Genomic DNA, 16,339 nt, shown 5'->3' on the forward strand with positions numbered 1-16,339 from the left:
TAAATCAATCCTTTTACTCTTATCCAATCACAGTTATATGAAGGGGAAAAATAAAACCACTAATGAGAAAATTAGCATATATGACAAGTTCACATTTGCTAAGTATATACCTTTAGACATCACAAGCCTAATAATGAGCTGGCATAAGTTTCTTTTGTCAGGACTCTGCAGGTATGGACTCTTATAATACGGTTCCTTTTTAGAGGCGGAAACATTTATTTCATAGCTCTTAGAAATGCGCCCTTTATAAGAAAGAACAAGGTCATTGTGGGGTGTCTCTCACAGAACTGAAGTTACAGCGGTTGTGAAATGAATAATGAGGTTTCCAAAAGGAATGATTTCCCATTCGTCTAAAACTGCAAACCGCCAGATCTCAACCTCTACATCCTTTGTAGATGTAGCAAACAGTAGAGCTGGGGTGACTCAATAGGAAGATGTGTGTGGGAGAACCAGACAGGTCTGAATCACCAGTTTCTTTATCTCTGAATCACCGTTAGTGTCATGTAAAACCGCACTTGCATAAACCCGAACCTGCTGTTGAAGACCCATGTTATGCATTTGAAAACTGGTTTGCACAAAATGCACCATTCCTTTGTACAAACAGATGACGACCTGTTTAGACAGGTAATTTAAGACATCAGTGAATTCCAAACATTTTCCACGGGTTTGACAAGCAATCTCTAATATCACCGTTCTAGTCCTTTCTTGCTTAATGGATGTTCTTGCTAACTACTCCCTTATTTCTAGCTGTAAAACAAAGCAGAAATAAAATACAGTGACTTTATAGTAGGCAAATGTTGTTGAAAAAGGTGCCAGATGAATCAGAAACATATAACGCTTAGGTGGAAAATGTGAGACAAAAATGCAATGGATATTACAGATTTCTTTAATCTGCCAAATAGAAAATACTTAATTTCTGTCCATAACATTTTTATAAACTGCGCACTCATGAAAATGACTTTCCTTTAGAAAATTCCTTATGAATTTCCTTTAATTGGCCCAATGTACAACTTAATTAATTCAATCAAAGGTCAGTTCGTTAAGACAATCTCTAGGTATAATGTTAACTTATTTGTTCTCTCTAGTTTCAACAGACATTTATTTAATGGTGTTGCATCTTTCATTTCTTAATTCCAATTCTTTTGAAATAAAGCGTTTAAAATCCATGTTTGCTTATCAAACTTCCAGCTTGCATGCAAGAAGAAGTCCTATTATACCAGTTGCCACACCATCCTTATGGTTTTCCTTTGTTTTTTTCTAGTTCAGAAACAAGGAAAATAAATCAAAAGACAATATAATATTGGGCACGCTCCCAGAATTATGGTTAGATGACAGTTTTGTTGCACATTTACAATTGGTTACTTCATGAATTATCTCCATTTTTTGGAATTTAATATCAAGCAATAATAACATAATACATATTTATTTATTAATTAAGAATATATACTAAATATTAATACAACAACAACAACAACAACAACAACAACAACAACAATAATAATAATAATAATAATAATAATAATAATAATAATAATAATAATTTTATTTCTATACCGCCCTTCTCCCGAAGGACTCAGGGCGGTGTACAGCCTATTAAAAGCACAAGACAAACATCAATTAAAATTATTTAAAATTATTAAATAATTCAGCTTAATTTAAAACCCCAAAAATTTAAAACATCCAATTTAAAATTATTATGTTGATATCCCGGCCTGGTGGAACAACAGGGTCTTGAGTGCACAACGAAATACCCGGAGGTTGGAGATCTTACGCATTTACGGGGGCAGTTCATTCCACAGGGCTGGGGCTCCCACAGAGAAGGTCCTCCCCCTGGGTGTTGCCAGCCGACATAACTTAGCCGATGGCACCCTGAGGAGACCCTCTCTGTGGGAGCGAACTGGCCGGTGGGAGGCTATTGGTGGCAGAAGTCGGTCTCGAAGGTACCCGGGTCCTATGCCATGGAGCGCTTTAAAGGTGGTGACCACACCAACAAAAGTAAGATATTAAAGTAAATTGGTCAACTGTGATGGTTTTCATGTTCAGAGCATTGGAAGCAGACACTGCTGTTATTAATTAAATAAGTATGCAATATCTTTTTTAGGTTAAAAAAAATGGAAGTTCTTTCAAGTTTTTATATTAAGAGTTGTGTTCCCCAGGAAAAATTATCTGGGATGCATGCAGAGATAAACACAGCCAAAGATAGCTCTAAACAGGCCTATAATAAAACAGGATGTTTTTTCCCCCGTTAACCTCTTTTTACCTCTTTCTGTCATCCTCTTCTCACTTTCTCTGCCACTCAATTCATTTTTATTTTTACATCTTGGTAAAGAAAGCAGTTCTTCAAGTGGGCATGCTTTCTGGCAGTGAAAAAAAAAATGAGACAAAGTGTTGACATGCACCATTTCTGCTGCTATGACCTAAAAAAAAATTGTGTTTTATGTGGCCACTTGTTGGAGATTTTATCATTGCTAAGAGCTTTTTAACTACTACCGGTAGGTGAGAAGTAGAGAAAGGGAGGTATTTTCACATGCTGCCCACATGTCTGTTTTCTCATGTAGCTGGAAAATGAGTTTTTATATTTGAGACAGATGAAACTCTCTATCCTTCCCCACCTCCCTCTCCCTCTTGTGGCTTAGGTGAAGGTGTGACTTTCGTATGTATGTATGTATGTATGTATGTATGTATGTATGTATGTATGCTTAATTTCTATGCCACCCATTTGCCCTACTAGGTGACCCTAGGCAGCTTACAAATTATTTCTTAATAAATCTTCTCCCTTTCCCATTTAGCCAGGTACTGCAAAATGTTCAGATATATCTTAACTTCTGAGAAGAAAGAGTAACAGTTAGTAACAGAGCAAGAGAAATATTTATTGCCAATGAAAATGTTCTTTCAGTATAATATGTGTGTGGAAAAAGCTGCAAAACTGGAAACATGGGGGGCGGGGGGGGGGGAGGAAGGAAAGGAAGTAGAAATAGGCCAAGAAGCAGAAAAAGGGGTGAGAGATGGTTGATAATGAGAGATCAGAAGAAGCCTTACATGTTTTGGCTGGATCAAATTAAAAACCCCTGCTGCACTGTATTGAATTACACACATTGATTTGAGTCTGTCAACCACTCACAGGTCACTAATGCTAAAGTATTATTTCTGTATGCATTCATTTAAAAAAATGATTCTAACATTGGGAATAACAGCTAAGTTATTTTTTCACTCATAGTAGAATGGAGTAGGCAAAATGTGTACATTCTCATGGTGTGTGTGTGTTTACTTTCAAGAAAAAAATTGATTCCCAATTACTGTCTTGAAGAAGTTCCTGCAGTTTTCTTGGCAAGATTTCAGAAGTGGTTCACTATTGCCCTGTAGGAAGTTAGCACCCACCGCTCTCCTAGAAGAATGAAATATTCTAGGAAATATTAAAAAGGCAGAATATTATACCTCCTTGGATGAGAAAAGGAGAAACATGCTCTTAGAAAGCAGCCCCCACCTTTGCTAATAGCCCCAGAAAGACTGGGCCAGTTTATCTACAATACAAAAGACCTTCACCCTCAGGACATGATAGGATTAGCCCTCTACCTATCTCACCACATGACACCTGAGAAGATTACATCACCCAGCAAGATTCAACCAAACCTAGGTCTCAAGACAAGCTACAAAGTTACCCCTGCATGGCCCCATGGGAGTCTGACAACCAATCAGGATACATTTCTTGCCACAGGAACAGGAAGCAAGTTCAAAGCCCAAGAGAGGGTATAAATCTCTCTCCCTCTCTTACCCATGTGCTCTTTTTGCCCAGGACCTCAAACCATGTGGCCTGTCCACCATTAAACCATCTTTCCAAGCAGTCTCCATGTTTCCAATGTCTTTCTTCCCACTAGGAACTGAACCCAGATGGACATTTCTTCCAGCAGCTTGTTTCCTAGGACTGAGAGACAATGACTGGCCTAAGATCACTGGCTTTGGGCCTAAAGTGAAACTAAAAACGCATAGTCCCCAATCTGATACTTTAACTACTACAATTTTACAAAATTTTATAAAGGCCACTCAATACCTTCTTGTACATTAAGGGAGCAAAGAAAAGGTGTGCATGGGAAATTACTTGATTTCAGATCAGAGATCCATGGATTTTGGAAAAAGCCTGGAGTTTGTAGATCCCAACTTTTCAGTCACTAGAATCAGACTCATTTCCGACTCCTTTTCAACTTGACTTTTTGACATGGTCTATTACAGAAATGGTTTTTTTAAAAAAATAATGGTTGTAGGAAAAAACAGTTACAGCATAGCCCTGAAGTAGGGGCAGGGAACAGTGGAATTATTTGCAAATCAGGATTTTTCCAGCACAGAGTATAGCAGAGTAGAGCCTTATGGACTTCAACTCCCAGAATTCCCCAGTCAATGGCTGGGGAATTCTGGGAATTGGAGTCCACAAGTCTTAAAAGTTGCCAAGTCTGGAGACCCCTGGAGTAGAGGGATGGGGAGGGTTAATCACGTTCTGTATCAGCTCGGACTCCCGAAAGGGACAAAATCAGGGAGCTTTCTGAAGCGAGGCAGTCTCCTGGCCTGTGCTCTTCAGCGGGAGCCCTCTGCCCTTCTCTCGTCCTTTCGACCGGTCAGGCCTCGGGGTCAGACGCTGCGGCGGGAGACAACCAGCCCGGCTTCGCGGTGCTTGTTTACTCCTTAACGATCGATCTCCTTCGCCAGAGCCAGCTCAGCTCCGGGGCAGAGAAAGCCAAGCGGGGCAGCCTCCCTTGTAAACCAGAGCCACCCTCAGCCGGTCTGGGGGCCAATGACAGGTTGAGAGCTCAAGAGGGCGTTGCAGGAAAAAATGCACTCGAGGTGACAGCCAAAACTCCTCCTATCCTCACAACGCCTTGGCGTGTATTGTGGGGAACATGGCAGATGGAGATTAGAAGCGGGGCGGCTGCTGAGGATTCGGCTGCTCCTACCTCCCGCGCCACTTGTTGGCTGCCCTTCGGTGCCCTTGCCTTGGAGCTGGCCGGGATGCAGTAGGGCGTTTGCAGAGGACCTGGAACCTTTCGAAACCGAGCGATCGGGTTGATCGGGATTTTTTTTTTTTTTTAAATCACCGGATTCCTTGAATGCCCGCGCGTGTGCGCAGCGCAGGCAGGCGCGGGGAGCTCGGGGCCGTGCGCGCTTGGGATGACCCGGCCATGGAGGGGCAACGGCAGCGAGCCGGGCGGGCAAGCCGCTTGCTGATGAAGACGCGCTGGACGCGCGGCAGGGGCCCGCGGCCGGGAGCAGAGCCAGCCACTGCTGCAGGGATCGGGTGCCGCTGGCTCCCTGCGGCGGCAGCAACAGCAGCAGGAGCAGCAGTTCCCAGTTGGGACCGGGCGCCCTTCGCGTAGCAACCCCGCATTGCTCATAATCTTGCGGCTCCGCGCGAAAGGGCCGAAGCGGAGGAAAGGAAGGCGCGCCGGGCATCCAGATCTCAGCGAGAAGGAGGAGGAAGAGGAGGAAAAAGGTGAGGGTGGAGGGAAGCAGGCAGAAGCAGCCGCAGCAGCAACCATGCTGCCCGGGGTGGGCGTGTTCGGCACCAGCCTGACCGCCCGGGTCATCATCCCGCTTCTAAAGGACGAGGGCTTCGCGGTCAAGGCGCTTTGGGGCCGCACTCAGGAAGAGGCGGAAGAGCTGGCCAAGGAGATGAGCGTCCCCTTCTACACCAGCCGGATAGACGAGGTCCTGCTGCATCAGGATGTGGATTTGGTCTGCATCAACCTGCCGCCTCCCCTCACCAGGCAGATCGCGGTGAAAACTCTGGGTGAGTCTCCGCGGCAGCTTAGCGGGCAGCTGATTTCCGAGGGTGGAGGAGGGAGGCCGGGGAAGAAGCGGCAGCGCCTTGAAATGGAAAAGGCCTGCTTGGAAGCCCAAACCCTGGCTGCCCTAGATGCCCTCTAGAGTGCCCTCCTATTAGATGTACAGCCTGCCTGGCTATTTATTGGAAAGAAAATGAAAAAAGGCTCTGTACATCCTTAGGGGTGCAGGCTCAGTTTTTATTACTGCTTATGCCACAGGGCCTTTCTTTCCCCCTTGATAACAAGCCCTAAATCTGAATACTGCTCCCTATCAAATCCCAGATTGCTTAAGGGGTGCTTCAAAAGTCCTTTCTTGCCTACAGGAGTGTAACTTTTGAAAGGGTTAAAGTGCCAAGCGAAGGCCCTCTTCATATGCTGTAGAGGTGTTCTTATAATCCTGAAAACAAGTTGCATTAGAAACTGTCAGAGTGATGAAATGAGGGAATATAAAAAACCTGCACAGAATTATTCTTCAAGGAAATTGACAGTCTGCCCACATTTTTTTTAAATATATTCCTGGTGTTTTTTCTCCTGGCCAGCGTGGCCTTTGTTTTCCTCATGGATTTCGCATCTTCTGTGACTGAATTATCATTTTGTATCAAATCATTCTTTGAGAACTTTATTTCTGTGGATCTGGTCAGCCCATTTTACTCAAACAATACAAAATTGAGGTTCCAGCTGTTTTCCTTCTGAAATTCTTATATCTACCTGGTGCTCCATGGTGTATGATCAGAGAATAACGGGACTAGGTTTTGATATGCCCAGTATTGAGTTTGACATAGTCAAGCTACAGCAGTGTGACAAAAGCAGATGGAAAGTGGGTTAAAAAATTCCAAAGCCTATCTCATTTTAAATTAATTTAATATTTCCCCCCTTTGGAATGGATTTGTGTGCTCATTTTGAATTGAACATAATTAGCTTTTCAGACAACTCACCCCTGCTTTTTTGAAGTGTGTGTGGTAGGAAACAAACTTACTGATTCACTAAATAAATTAGTGTTTTTCAAACACCCCATACACCAGGCAGGTCTGACCTACAGTTCATTAGCTGCATGTGGCCCTGGAAAGCTAGCAATGCAGCCCAAAAGATAAAAATATATTAAAAAGGGAAGTTTGTTACTTATGTACATTAACTATATTATATATTTTATATGTGGCCCAAGACAATTCCTCAGTGTGTCCCAAGGAAGTCATATGCTTGGACAACCATGCCATAGAGCTTTCCATTGCTACACTTTTATTTTTGTCCAATATAAAAGACAATAGTCTTTAAAAAATTGATGGGTAGCATAGTCATTGCACTTTGTTTCCCTCTATTGCTAATATTTATTATAAATAAAGCATTGTTATTTCCAGTATAAACAACTCTCTGTGGAAAGGACGTTGTGTTGTATAAAAAGAGCCAGTGTTAAATTTCTGATTGAATTTATGAAAGTTATTTTTCTATGAGAAAATGATATAGCTTTATGTTAAAGCCATACTTTGACTGCAACAAATCCTACTTTCAGTATCTAGCATTTCCAGGTAAGGATGGAGAAAATTACTTTGTAAAACCTTGGAGATCTGAAATCAGTGGTGATCAACATTTCCTAAGTAAAGTGTATTCCAGAAGTATTAGATTGCAACTCTCATCAGTTGGCTCCTCTTGATAGCCAGTGGTATTGTTCTTAAAAAAAAAATATCAGCAAGAAAAACAGCAGCTTTTTCATATTGTCTGGGGACATTGGGGTTGCAGTCTTATCTACCTGGAGAACAGCCAGACTGGAGAAAGTTCTTTTAGACGAGAGTTAAGAATCATGATTTAACCTTAGAATTTTTAGAATTTTATAATTTTTCAAAGGTAAAAACTGTTTTCAATGAGTCACAAAAATAAAATAGCATGTAAATATTATACAAGAATTATCATGAAGAATTTGACCCACAATGACACTGACCCATAATAATTACTGATAGTTTTGTATTCCTTCTTAGACTGCATCAATTTATATACAATAAAACCTTAATTTAACAGATCAAGAGAGAGGGTGGGCGGGTCCATTATTCCCAAATGTCTATTAAATCACAAATCATGTCATTTATTATAATGTAGATCATTTGCATAATACAAATGAAGCAGATTGTTATTTCAGTCAATTTGCATTGTTTTAGTAACCCTCTCATTAGGCAAATGATATAAATTATGAATGATGTAAAATTATCATAAAGTTTCTAGAGTTTCACTTCTTTTGTTATTTTGCTGCTAGAGAGAAACAACTGAAGTGGATTTGCTAGGTTCTCATTTCTCTTGCCTCTTTTTATAAAATCCTAGATTCTCCCCAAGCTGATACCCAATACTATTTAGGTGTGTTAAGAAGAAACAGAGTGAGTAGCATATTGGGGAGGATAGGAATTGTAGTCTAGTGTCTCCGAAAGATGCAGTTAGAAGTTGAAGATTGCCAGTGAGCAATGTGTGTCTCTTTTTAAAGAAACAACTGATTGCTTCCATTGTTATTAGTGACTAATTCAATTAGGGATTCCCTGAAGTTAAGCAAAACTGCCATGGAGACCACTGTGGTGATACTGAAAGGCATGCATATTTTATACCACAAGACATCTAATTTGACACAATTGACAATTGGAATATATATATATATATATATATATATATATATATATATATATATATATAGTCATGCAATTAAGACACATTATATACTGTGCTGAATACCTGTATGTCCAGAATCTCTACTAAATATCAGTGTAGGTTCCTCCCCCAGGTAATACGATCAAAATAACTAAAAATATAATAAATGTAATATATATTGTATAGGAATTATATACAATTTTTCATGTTTTGTGGTGGATATTCATTAATGTTATACTTGGCTTTTCTTTTCTAGTAAATGGTAAACAAATCTGGGATTTTATGGCTTTCTGAAAAATTCTGTGGATGATTTATTTCTCCATAATTGCTTTTAAAGTAAATTCATTCCTAAACATTATACTTCATTCTTTTTTTAAAAAAAGAGATATCAGTAGACATGACTTCCTTCCCCTCAAAATCTCCTCATAAGTACTATTTAATATTAACTATTAATTAGTTCCACTTAGACTTTCAGAAGTCTGCCATTTTATGTCTAAAATAGAGTTCAGGAGCATACTTGAACGAAATATTTGCCCTTTGTAGCCTGGATCCCATATATCCCGGAGAAAATTTTATTCATCTTTTTTATGCTTTGGTTCTTTGAGCTTCAGCCCTTGTGTATTTGGCTCCTAAGTAAATGTTTATTTTATTTTATTTTGTATATTTCCAAATTGCCTATCTCCTTCAAAGAGTTTTTTTCCCCCATTTTTTAAATTAAAAGAAAATACCGGTTCTAGAGTTTTTCTCCATTTTAAACAAACCATTTTGAATATTACCATAAAGAATAGACAATGAACGAAACATCCAGAGATAGTGAAGTGTCCATTATTTTAAACAGAACATGGGAGTAAAACCCTGCATGTTGAATGTTCCAGATTGAATCCCTTCCATTTATAGAAAAATTCTGGGCAAAACCTCTGAAATAATTGTTCTTATGTTATTGAAAATTTTAAAAAAGGAAGGCAAAAACTAATAGAAACCAGTATAAAGTAAAGAAGAAAAAAGAAAAAGAAATGAAAAAGAAAGCTAAAAATATAAGAAAGGAAAAAATAAAAGAAAAATGGAAAAAAAAAGAAAAAATAGAAAGTGAGTTCTGATCTTTACACCACAATATGTGCAATTATAAATTTACCTCTTTCTCTAAAAGATAAATAGGATAGATGGCTCTCCATCTATCCTATTTATCTAAACCATAAATCATAAATTTATTTCTTCTGTTTTACTCAAAAAGTCCATAAGGAGTTTCCAGTCAGCAAGAAATGTCTTTTTGTCCTTTCTCTACTGTAATCAAAGAAGTCAATTTGGCCATCTCAGCAGAAAGGCATTAAGATTCAAACAGCAATCTGCCAAGGATAGTAATGGTTTGATTTATATTGGACATCTTCTTATGTTCCTATGACTCTTACCTTTCCTGGTAGACTGGCTGGATCAGTGTATGTGTACACAGCCATTTACTTAACAGGAAGTCCATGTTTCCTTCCTCAGCCTTTATTTTGCAAATCATGCATACAATATAGATTATTGTTTTTTTAGGGGCTGGATCAAAAGGAACCTGTGTATTAGGCCATGGAGAAAATAATTTCCATCATATTTTATTTACATGAGATTATATTGAAGAGGTTTGTGGGATTGCTCCTTTTACACTGGCCCCAGTTTTATGCCTCATGTGTGAGACAAGAAACTTTAGGATAGTTCTACATGGGTAAAAGTCTTCATGGATTATAGAATACTGAGTGTACAGAGTTCTGGATTCTGAACCAATGTTTATATGTAGGAATTTAAGATTTTACTGTCTTGGATAGCTTGGCAATATCCATTGGATAGGGCCTCTAGTGCCCCACAGCATCGCAGCAAGGCTTAAACTTGCAGCACTTTAACCCATTTATTATTTATTTAGAAAATAAATAAAGATCCATTAAAAATGTAAAGGACATCAAACACATAAATTAAAAGAATGGCAGTAAAAGATTTGGAAAAACAAATATACTTTGAATTGTCTCCCAAATGGTATTAAGGAGAGCACTTGTTTCAGCTTTCCTGGCAAATTATTGTATATCTGGGGTTCTGCCACAATAAAAGAAGAATTATTCATTTCAAATGTACGAGTCAAGGGACTTGAAAAAGGTGCTCCATAGATAATCTAAAGGTATAAGATGTATACAGAAGTCTTTGTCAATTCATATGACTATCAGGAGGAAAATTATACAGTATGGATGTATCTAAAGCAAAGGTCTCAATGCTTAAAGTTTGTTGCCATATCTTCTGGCAGTGCTAATGGTGAGGGGAAAGGATGGATAAAATATTGAAAATAGTCTATTATATATATATGCCATAGTTTTGATACAATTATACCTTAATAGCTATTATAAAATGAACAAGGCTGTACACAGTTTGAATATTATTCAGAGTGTGGATGCAGGCACAGCATTTTTCTGCTGTTCCTCAAAACATGCATATCTTTCAGACTAAAAAGCCATTACTTTAAGAATTTATTAAAAGATGTGCTATTTTAATTATTCAGTTTATTAAAGCATCTTTTTTCAGATTCATGTGGAAACCTGAGAAAAAATGTTACTTTAATTAATGGTAGATAAATGCTATGGTGGGGTGAAATCAAATAAGTTGGTAATAATGAATGTGAGAAGACAGTGCCAAAGACTAAGAAACAGAAGTAAACAAACTGGAAGTCAAAACAAACTGGAAATTGCCAAAAAAAAAAAAAAAAAAAGGAGAGAAACCAAATCCAAAAAAGACAAAGATATCAGGAAAAACTTAATAAAGAAATTAAGGGAAATTAAAACAACCTATATAAAGATTCCAAAGGTAGAAACAGACATGGTCAAATAAGGGAAGTCTTCTAAAAGACTTCTAAACTCAGAAGAAAATATCAACCTTAAGTTTCTATGCTAAAAGACTTCGGTGGACAGATAGTAACTGATTCATAGAAGATTAAATAAAAATAGTATACTAAAATTCTGTGTCATAGATACATCTATTCTATTAGAGATAAGCTAGAAGATATTCTTTACTTACAAGAATCTCTAGTACTTAAGCATGAAATTAGATCAGCACTTTGGTCATTATCAAGACTGCAAGAATTGGTGGGATTTTTACCGAAATATGGCAAGCAATAGAAGAAGAAACAGTAATAGTTCTAACAAAACTATGCCAGCAAATTTGTGGAAAAACACAGTGGCCAGCAGATTGGAAGAAATTGTTTTACATTTTTTAATACTTAAAAAAGGAGGCTTAATTGAGTGTGTATACTATTGCACAATATTTTTATTTTTACATGAAAACAATAGTATCCTTAGAATCATCAAACGCAGATTAGAACGCTACATGAAAAAGAGATAACAGATGTTCAAGCTGGTTTTGGAAAAGGCTGAGGAATGAGAGACATAATTGCTGATTTATGCTGGTAATACATGTGATGGCTCAGCAGTTAAAGACTCTGTGCTTGTCAGCTTGAGACCTGAGTGCTGTACAACGGGGTGAGCTCGTGTTCCTTGCCCCAGCTCCTGCCCATCTACCAGTTTGAAACAAGCAAATGCGAGTAGATAAATAGGTAACAGGTACCTTTGGTAGGAAGGTAACAGTGTTCTGTGTGCCTTTGACATAGAGCCATGCTGGCCCCTTGACTATGGAAAATGTCTTTGGACAATACTGGCTCCATCAGCCAAGAAATAGAGATGAGCACCTCACCCTAGAGTCAGACACAAATGGACAGGGAAAACCTTGCTGGACAATTGAGAAAGCCAAAGGATACCCAAAGAAATCAGCATTTGCTTCATTGATTATAGAAAGATGTTCAATTGTGTCAACCATATTATGTTGATGATACTGCTCTGATAGCAACAAATGATCTGCAAGCTTTAATAATGAAAGGAGCAGATATAAAATGGGACTATGATAAAGGACATAAGCTAATGACCACAGATCCAGCATCCAGAGTTAAGATGACAGTGAAAATATTGAAGCTATAAATAGCTTCTGCTTTTTAGGATTGATTTTATCAACAGTAAAAGAATCAGCAGTCAAGCACATCACATACTAGCACTGGTAGAGCAGCATTGAAGGACTTGGGAAAGATAATCCAGATTCTGTGACATGTCAATTCCTATATCAGAATTGTGGAGACAATTGTTTTTCCTGTGATACTCTATGGAAGTGAAAGTTGGAATTTGAAAAAGCAGGATAAAAATAGTACTAGTGCTCTTGAACTTTGGTATTGGAGAAGACTCCTGAATATACCATGGTTAGGCAAGAAAACAAGTCATTGAACAAATCATCTCAATATTCTCACCCACAGCACAAGTGACCAGACTCAAATTATCATACTTTGGACACATTATATGAAGATCTAGCTCTCTAGAGAAATTTGTAATGTTTGAGAAAGGTAGAAAGAAAGAGAAGACAAGGATAATTAAGGTGAGTGGACTCAAGTACCCCACTATTGGAAGCCCTGTAGGATTATACTGGGGACAGACTACATTGGAGAAAATCCATCAATCTCCTTGCTAGGAGTCAAAACTGACATGATGACACACAGTCAGTATCAATCAGATAGGTGCTATGCATGAGTAAAGTCTGGAGTACTTCCTCCAAATTATTTTCATAGTCTATATATCTTAAAAGAAAGAATTTTAAGGGTTTTGTGCTCATGTGTCTAGATCATGGGTGTCCAACTTTTTGGTTTGCCTGGGAAGAGTTGAGTAAAGAGTCTTAGGCTGCATGTAAAATATATAAGATAGTTAATGTTTATAAATCACTTGATAATGTTAAAAGCTTACAATCTTGTGGGGCCGCATTATTAGCTATCCAGAGCTGTATGTGGGCCACAGGTTGAACATACCTGGTCTATATACTACTGCCATTGTTCCCTTTCCTTATTATCTGTATCTGGCAACTCCAATATAATGTTCTTGAGCACTAGTGTGGATACTTTCTTTGGCACTTGCCAGGCTTCAGCATCATTTTAATTTCTGAGAATGGGATGCATGTGTTCATTATTAGAAAACACAAATCCTGAGAAACTTGTCCAGTGTTTGCTTTGAAAGAATGATTTGATTAAAAACCCAGGTAAGTAGAGATAATAGAGATCATCCCATAGAAGGTAATGATTGAGGAAGTTGGAGTAAATTCTTTTATACTGTAATTTGGTTATATTGTCTATGGCAGTTATTTTATGAACTGACAAATCTCTTCTGGCAGTTGTTTTGTAAGAGAACACAATGTGTTTGCAAAATTGCAGATGTGCTACTGGCACAAAATACTTAGAACTCATGTGTCCAGTCTCTTAATTGCTCGTTGCAAGCCCAAATTGACCCCAGATGAGTTTCTCTTGATGTACAAACATTGCTGTTCTAACCAGCTCTTGCTTTATGATTAATTAAAAAGTAATATGAAATCTCCCTTATTTATTATTTGAACTTATTTATTATTATTTTTATTGTGCTAGAGACAAGGAAAAAAGAATCAGTAATATTTTATTATTCTTAGGATATACTTCCTGGAATAAAAATGTAATGTTTAAATTATCTTACAGAGCACTTTTCCTCAATATTTTTTTTTGTCCAGCTTCCAAATTATGTAATAATTTTGTGCAGTTGCTATGGTGTAGCCCTTTGTTATAACTTAGACGTACCAATCAGATCAAGGCAAAAATAGGATAAATAAAACTTCTGAGAGTTGTTATAGAACTGGGCAGCTTACAAATGTCTAAAATCCATAATAGATAAATGATGTCAAACAGCCTGTGTATGTGGAAGAGGCTTGTAATAATTTAAGATCCCTGAGATGCATTTTTAATATCTGTAAAATCACTTAAATGTGAAGCAAAATCCATTAATTTTTTTTGCAGGATATAACTCTTTTTAATTAGTCTTTCCCAAGGTTGAATTAATTCTCAGCTACAATGAGGTGTTAGTATTCTATCTAACTGATTTTAGAAACTAACTGGGATTGGATAACACCTAGATGGGAGACCACAAGAAATTAGATTCCTGTAGATTAGATTGGGAAATAAAAATAAATCTCTAATGAAGGAATTTCCAACAGCTTCTATACTGGAGTGAGGAAAAATATGAAATTCCCAGGAGTTGAATTCTACTGAAAGGATGTCTTTGAGGAACAGATCTTTGCTATTGCAATGAAGTTGCACTTACCATATTACCAGTTTTGACTGCTGTTCCCCTTTTAACTTCCATGTTTGGGCAAAAACATTTTAATTTTTTTTTTTACCTATTGCCTCTTGCAGATATGAGAATGAGAAAACCAAGTCATCAGACAATTTAACCAAACCCTGTTAGTTGTGCTGATCTATTACAGTATACAAACAAGAGAAATACAACACTGATCAGCACTAGTTCAGATATTCTTGCTGAATGTTATCTAACATTTATAAAAAAATATAACTTTAAAAGCAATAGAATATTCTGGGCTGGGCATCGACTTACAAGAGACGATTTCTTAAAGCCCCAAAAGGAGACCTTTCAAAATGTTATACCAGAAGCTGGAATTCGATTTGGCAGTAAATTTTTGCTTTAGTAAATATAGGCTATGTATGTATACATTCTTTTTATATGGGAAAGCTTACCTAAGTCTTTTTTCTATAGACTCATTCAGAAGCAAGCATGCAAAAATATTAATTTGGTTTGGGGATATAACTGCATGCCAGTTCAGATGTAACTCATGCAAGAATACATTTTTATATATATGCCTAGTAAATACTAACCAAATAGTTTTAGTTAAAGTGAAAGTAGAAAAACAAAATCAGTGTTGTTCATTTCTTGAACTATGTGGAAGAATTTTGAAATCTGTTTGTTCTGCAATAAATCTATGGATTTATATTCTAACTTTGATTGGAAACTGTAGTCTTTGAAATACTTAATACTTAGATATTTTTATCTCAAATGTTGGGATCACTGAACTCTATAGTGGAGAATAGCTCTAATGCTAGAGAGTTGTGGGTCTCTTTTCTCTGTCCATGAGGCTTCCTATTTTCTACTACAAAGATAGTTTATGATGGTTTATACCATTCTTAAAATGCATAAAGACAATAGTGTTCTATCTGGCCCCAATGTCTGTAAAGTTTAGTATCACAGACTTTTATTTCTGTGGACATTATATGCAAGGTGAATGACATTGCTAAATGTCCCTGGAGATTCTCAGTCATCCAGGTCATGGTTGTCCCAAAGGTGTTTTTTCCAGAGGCAACTGGACTTTCTGGTTTTTCTTTGAAGACGTTTCGCTTCTCATCCAAGAAGCTTCTTCAGCTCTGACTGGATGGTGGAGATTCATTTCTTCCCAGGGTGCCCTATGCAAGAAACTATAACAGCAGAAGAAGCTTCTTGGATGAGAAGCGAAATGTCTTCAAAGAAAAACCAGAAAGTCCAGTTACCTCATGAAAAAGCACCTGAGAATCTCCATAGACATTAAGTTGAATGACAGTTTGAAAGTTTGTATTCTTAGGTATTACAGTATACCAGTACTTCTTAAAGCCATGCTGATTGAGTTACACTATTTAGAAGCATAATTTAAAGCTGTGTAACAGTTTTGTAGCTCTCTATATAAATGGATTCAGAGCTGCCATGTATCATAATTGATTTCACCACTAAGTGAGATATTCTAATGCATTAAATTAATTAATTGATCTCTGTTTCGAAGCTTTCAGCCAAACATCTTGTTTATTAGTTCTGAATTCAGTTGGCTAAAATTAAGCAAGCCATAATCTTTTTCAATACGGGTCTCCTACTTCACTGATTTAGATTTCTTTTTTTATTTACTTTATATGCTGTTTATTTAAAATATATGCAGTTCACTCCCATTTTGTGGCTTACAGCATCTAAAATAATCCGGTTTAAAATTCAGCCTAATCATAGCGTTGTTGACCCTCTCCTTGTTAC

At 37.5% G+C, this 16,339-nt stretch overlaps 1 protein-coding gene across 1 annotated transcript in view; it reads left to right on the forward strand.

Annotated features, from left to right (window-relative positions):
* The first annotated feature begins 5,523 nt into the window (after positions 1-5,523).
* The window catches only part of GFOD1 (Gfo/Idh/MocA-like oxidoreductase domain containing 1), a 48,086-nt gene continuing 37,270 nt past the window's right edge, over positions 5,524-16,339 (forward strand). The window contains exon 1 of the mRNA XM_070942496.1: positions 5,524-5,776. Within this exon, the coding sequence (XP_070798597.1) occupies positions 5,524-5,776 (253 nt within the window). The remainder of the gene's footprint in view (positions 5,777-16,339) is intronic.

The sequence above is a fragment of the Pituophis catenifer genome, unplaced genomic scaffold (assembly GCF_029215685.1).
Source record: "Pituophis catenifer annectens isolate HBS135680 unplaced genomic scaffold, rPitCat1.0.hap2 SCAF_3, whole genome shotgun sequence".
Lineage (NCBI taxonomy): Eukaryota > Metazoa > Chordata > Lepidosauria > Squamata > Colubridae > Pituophis > Pituophis catenifer.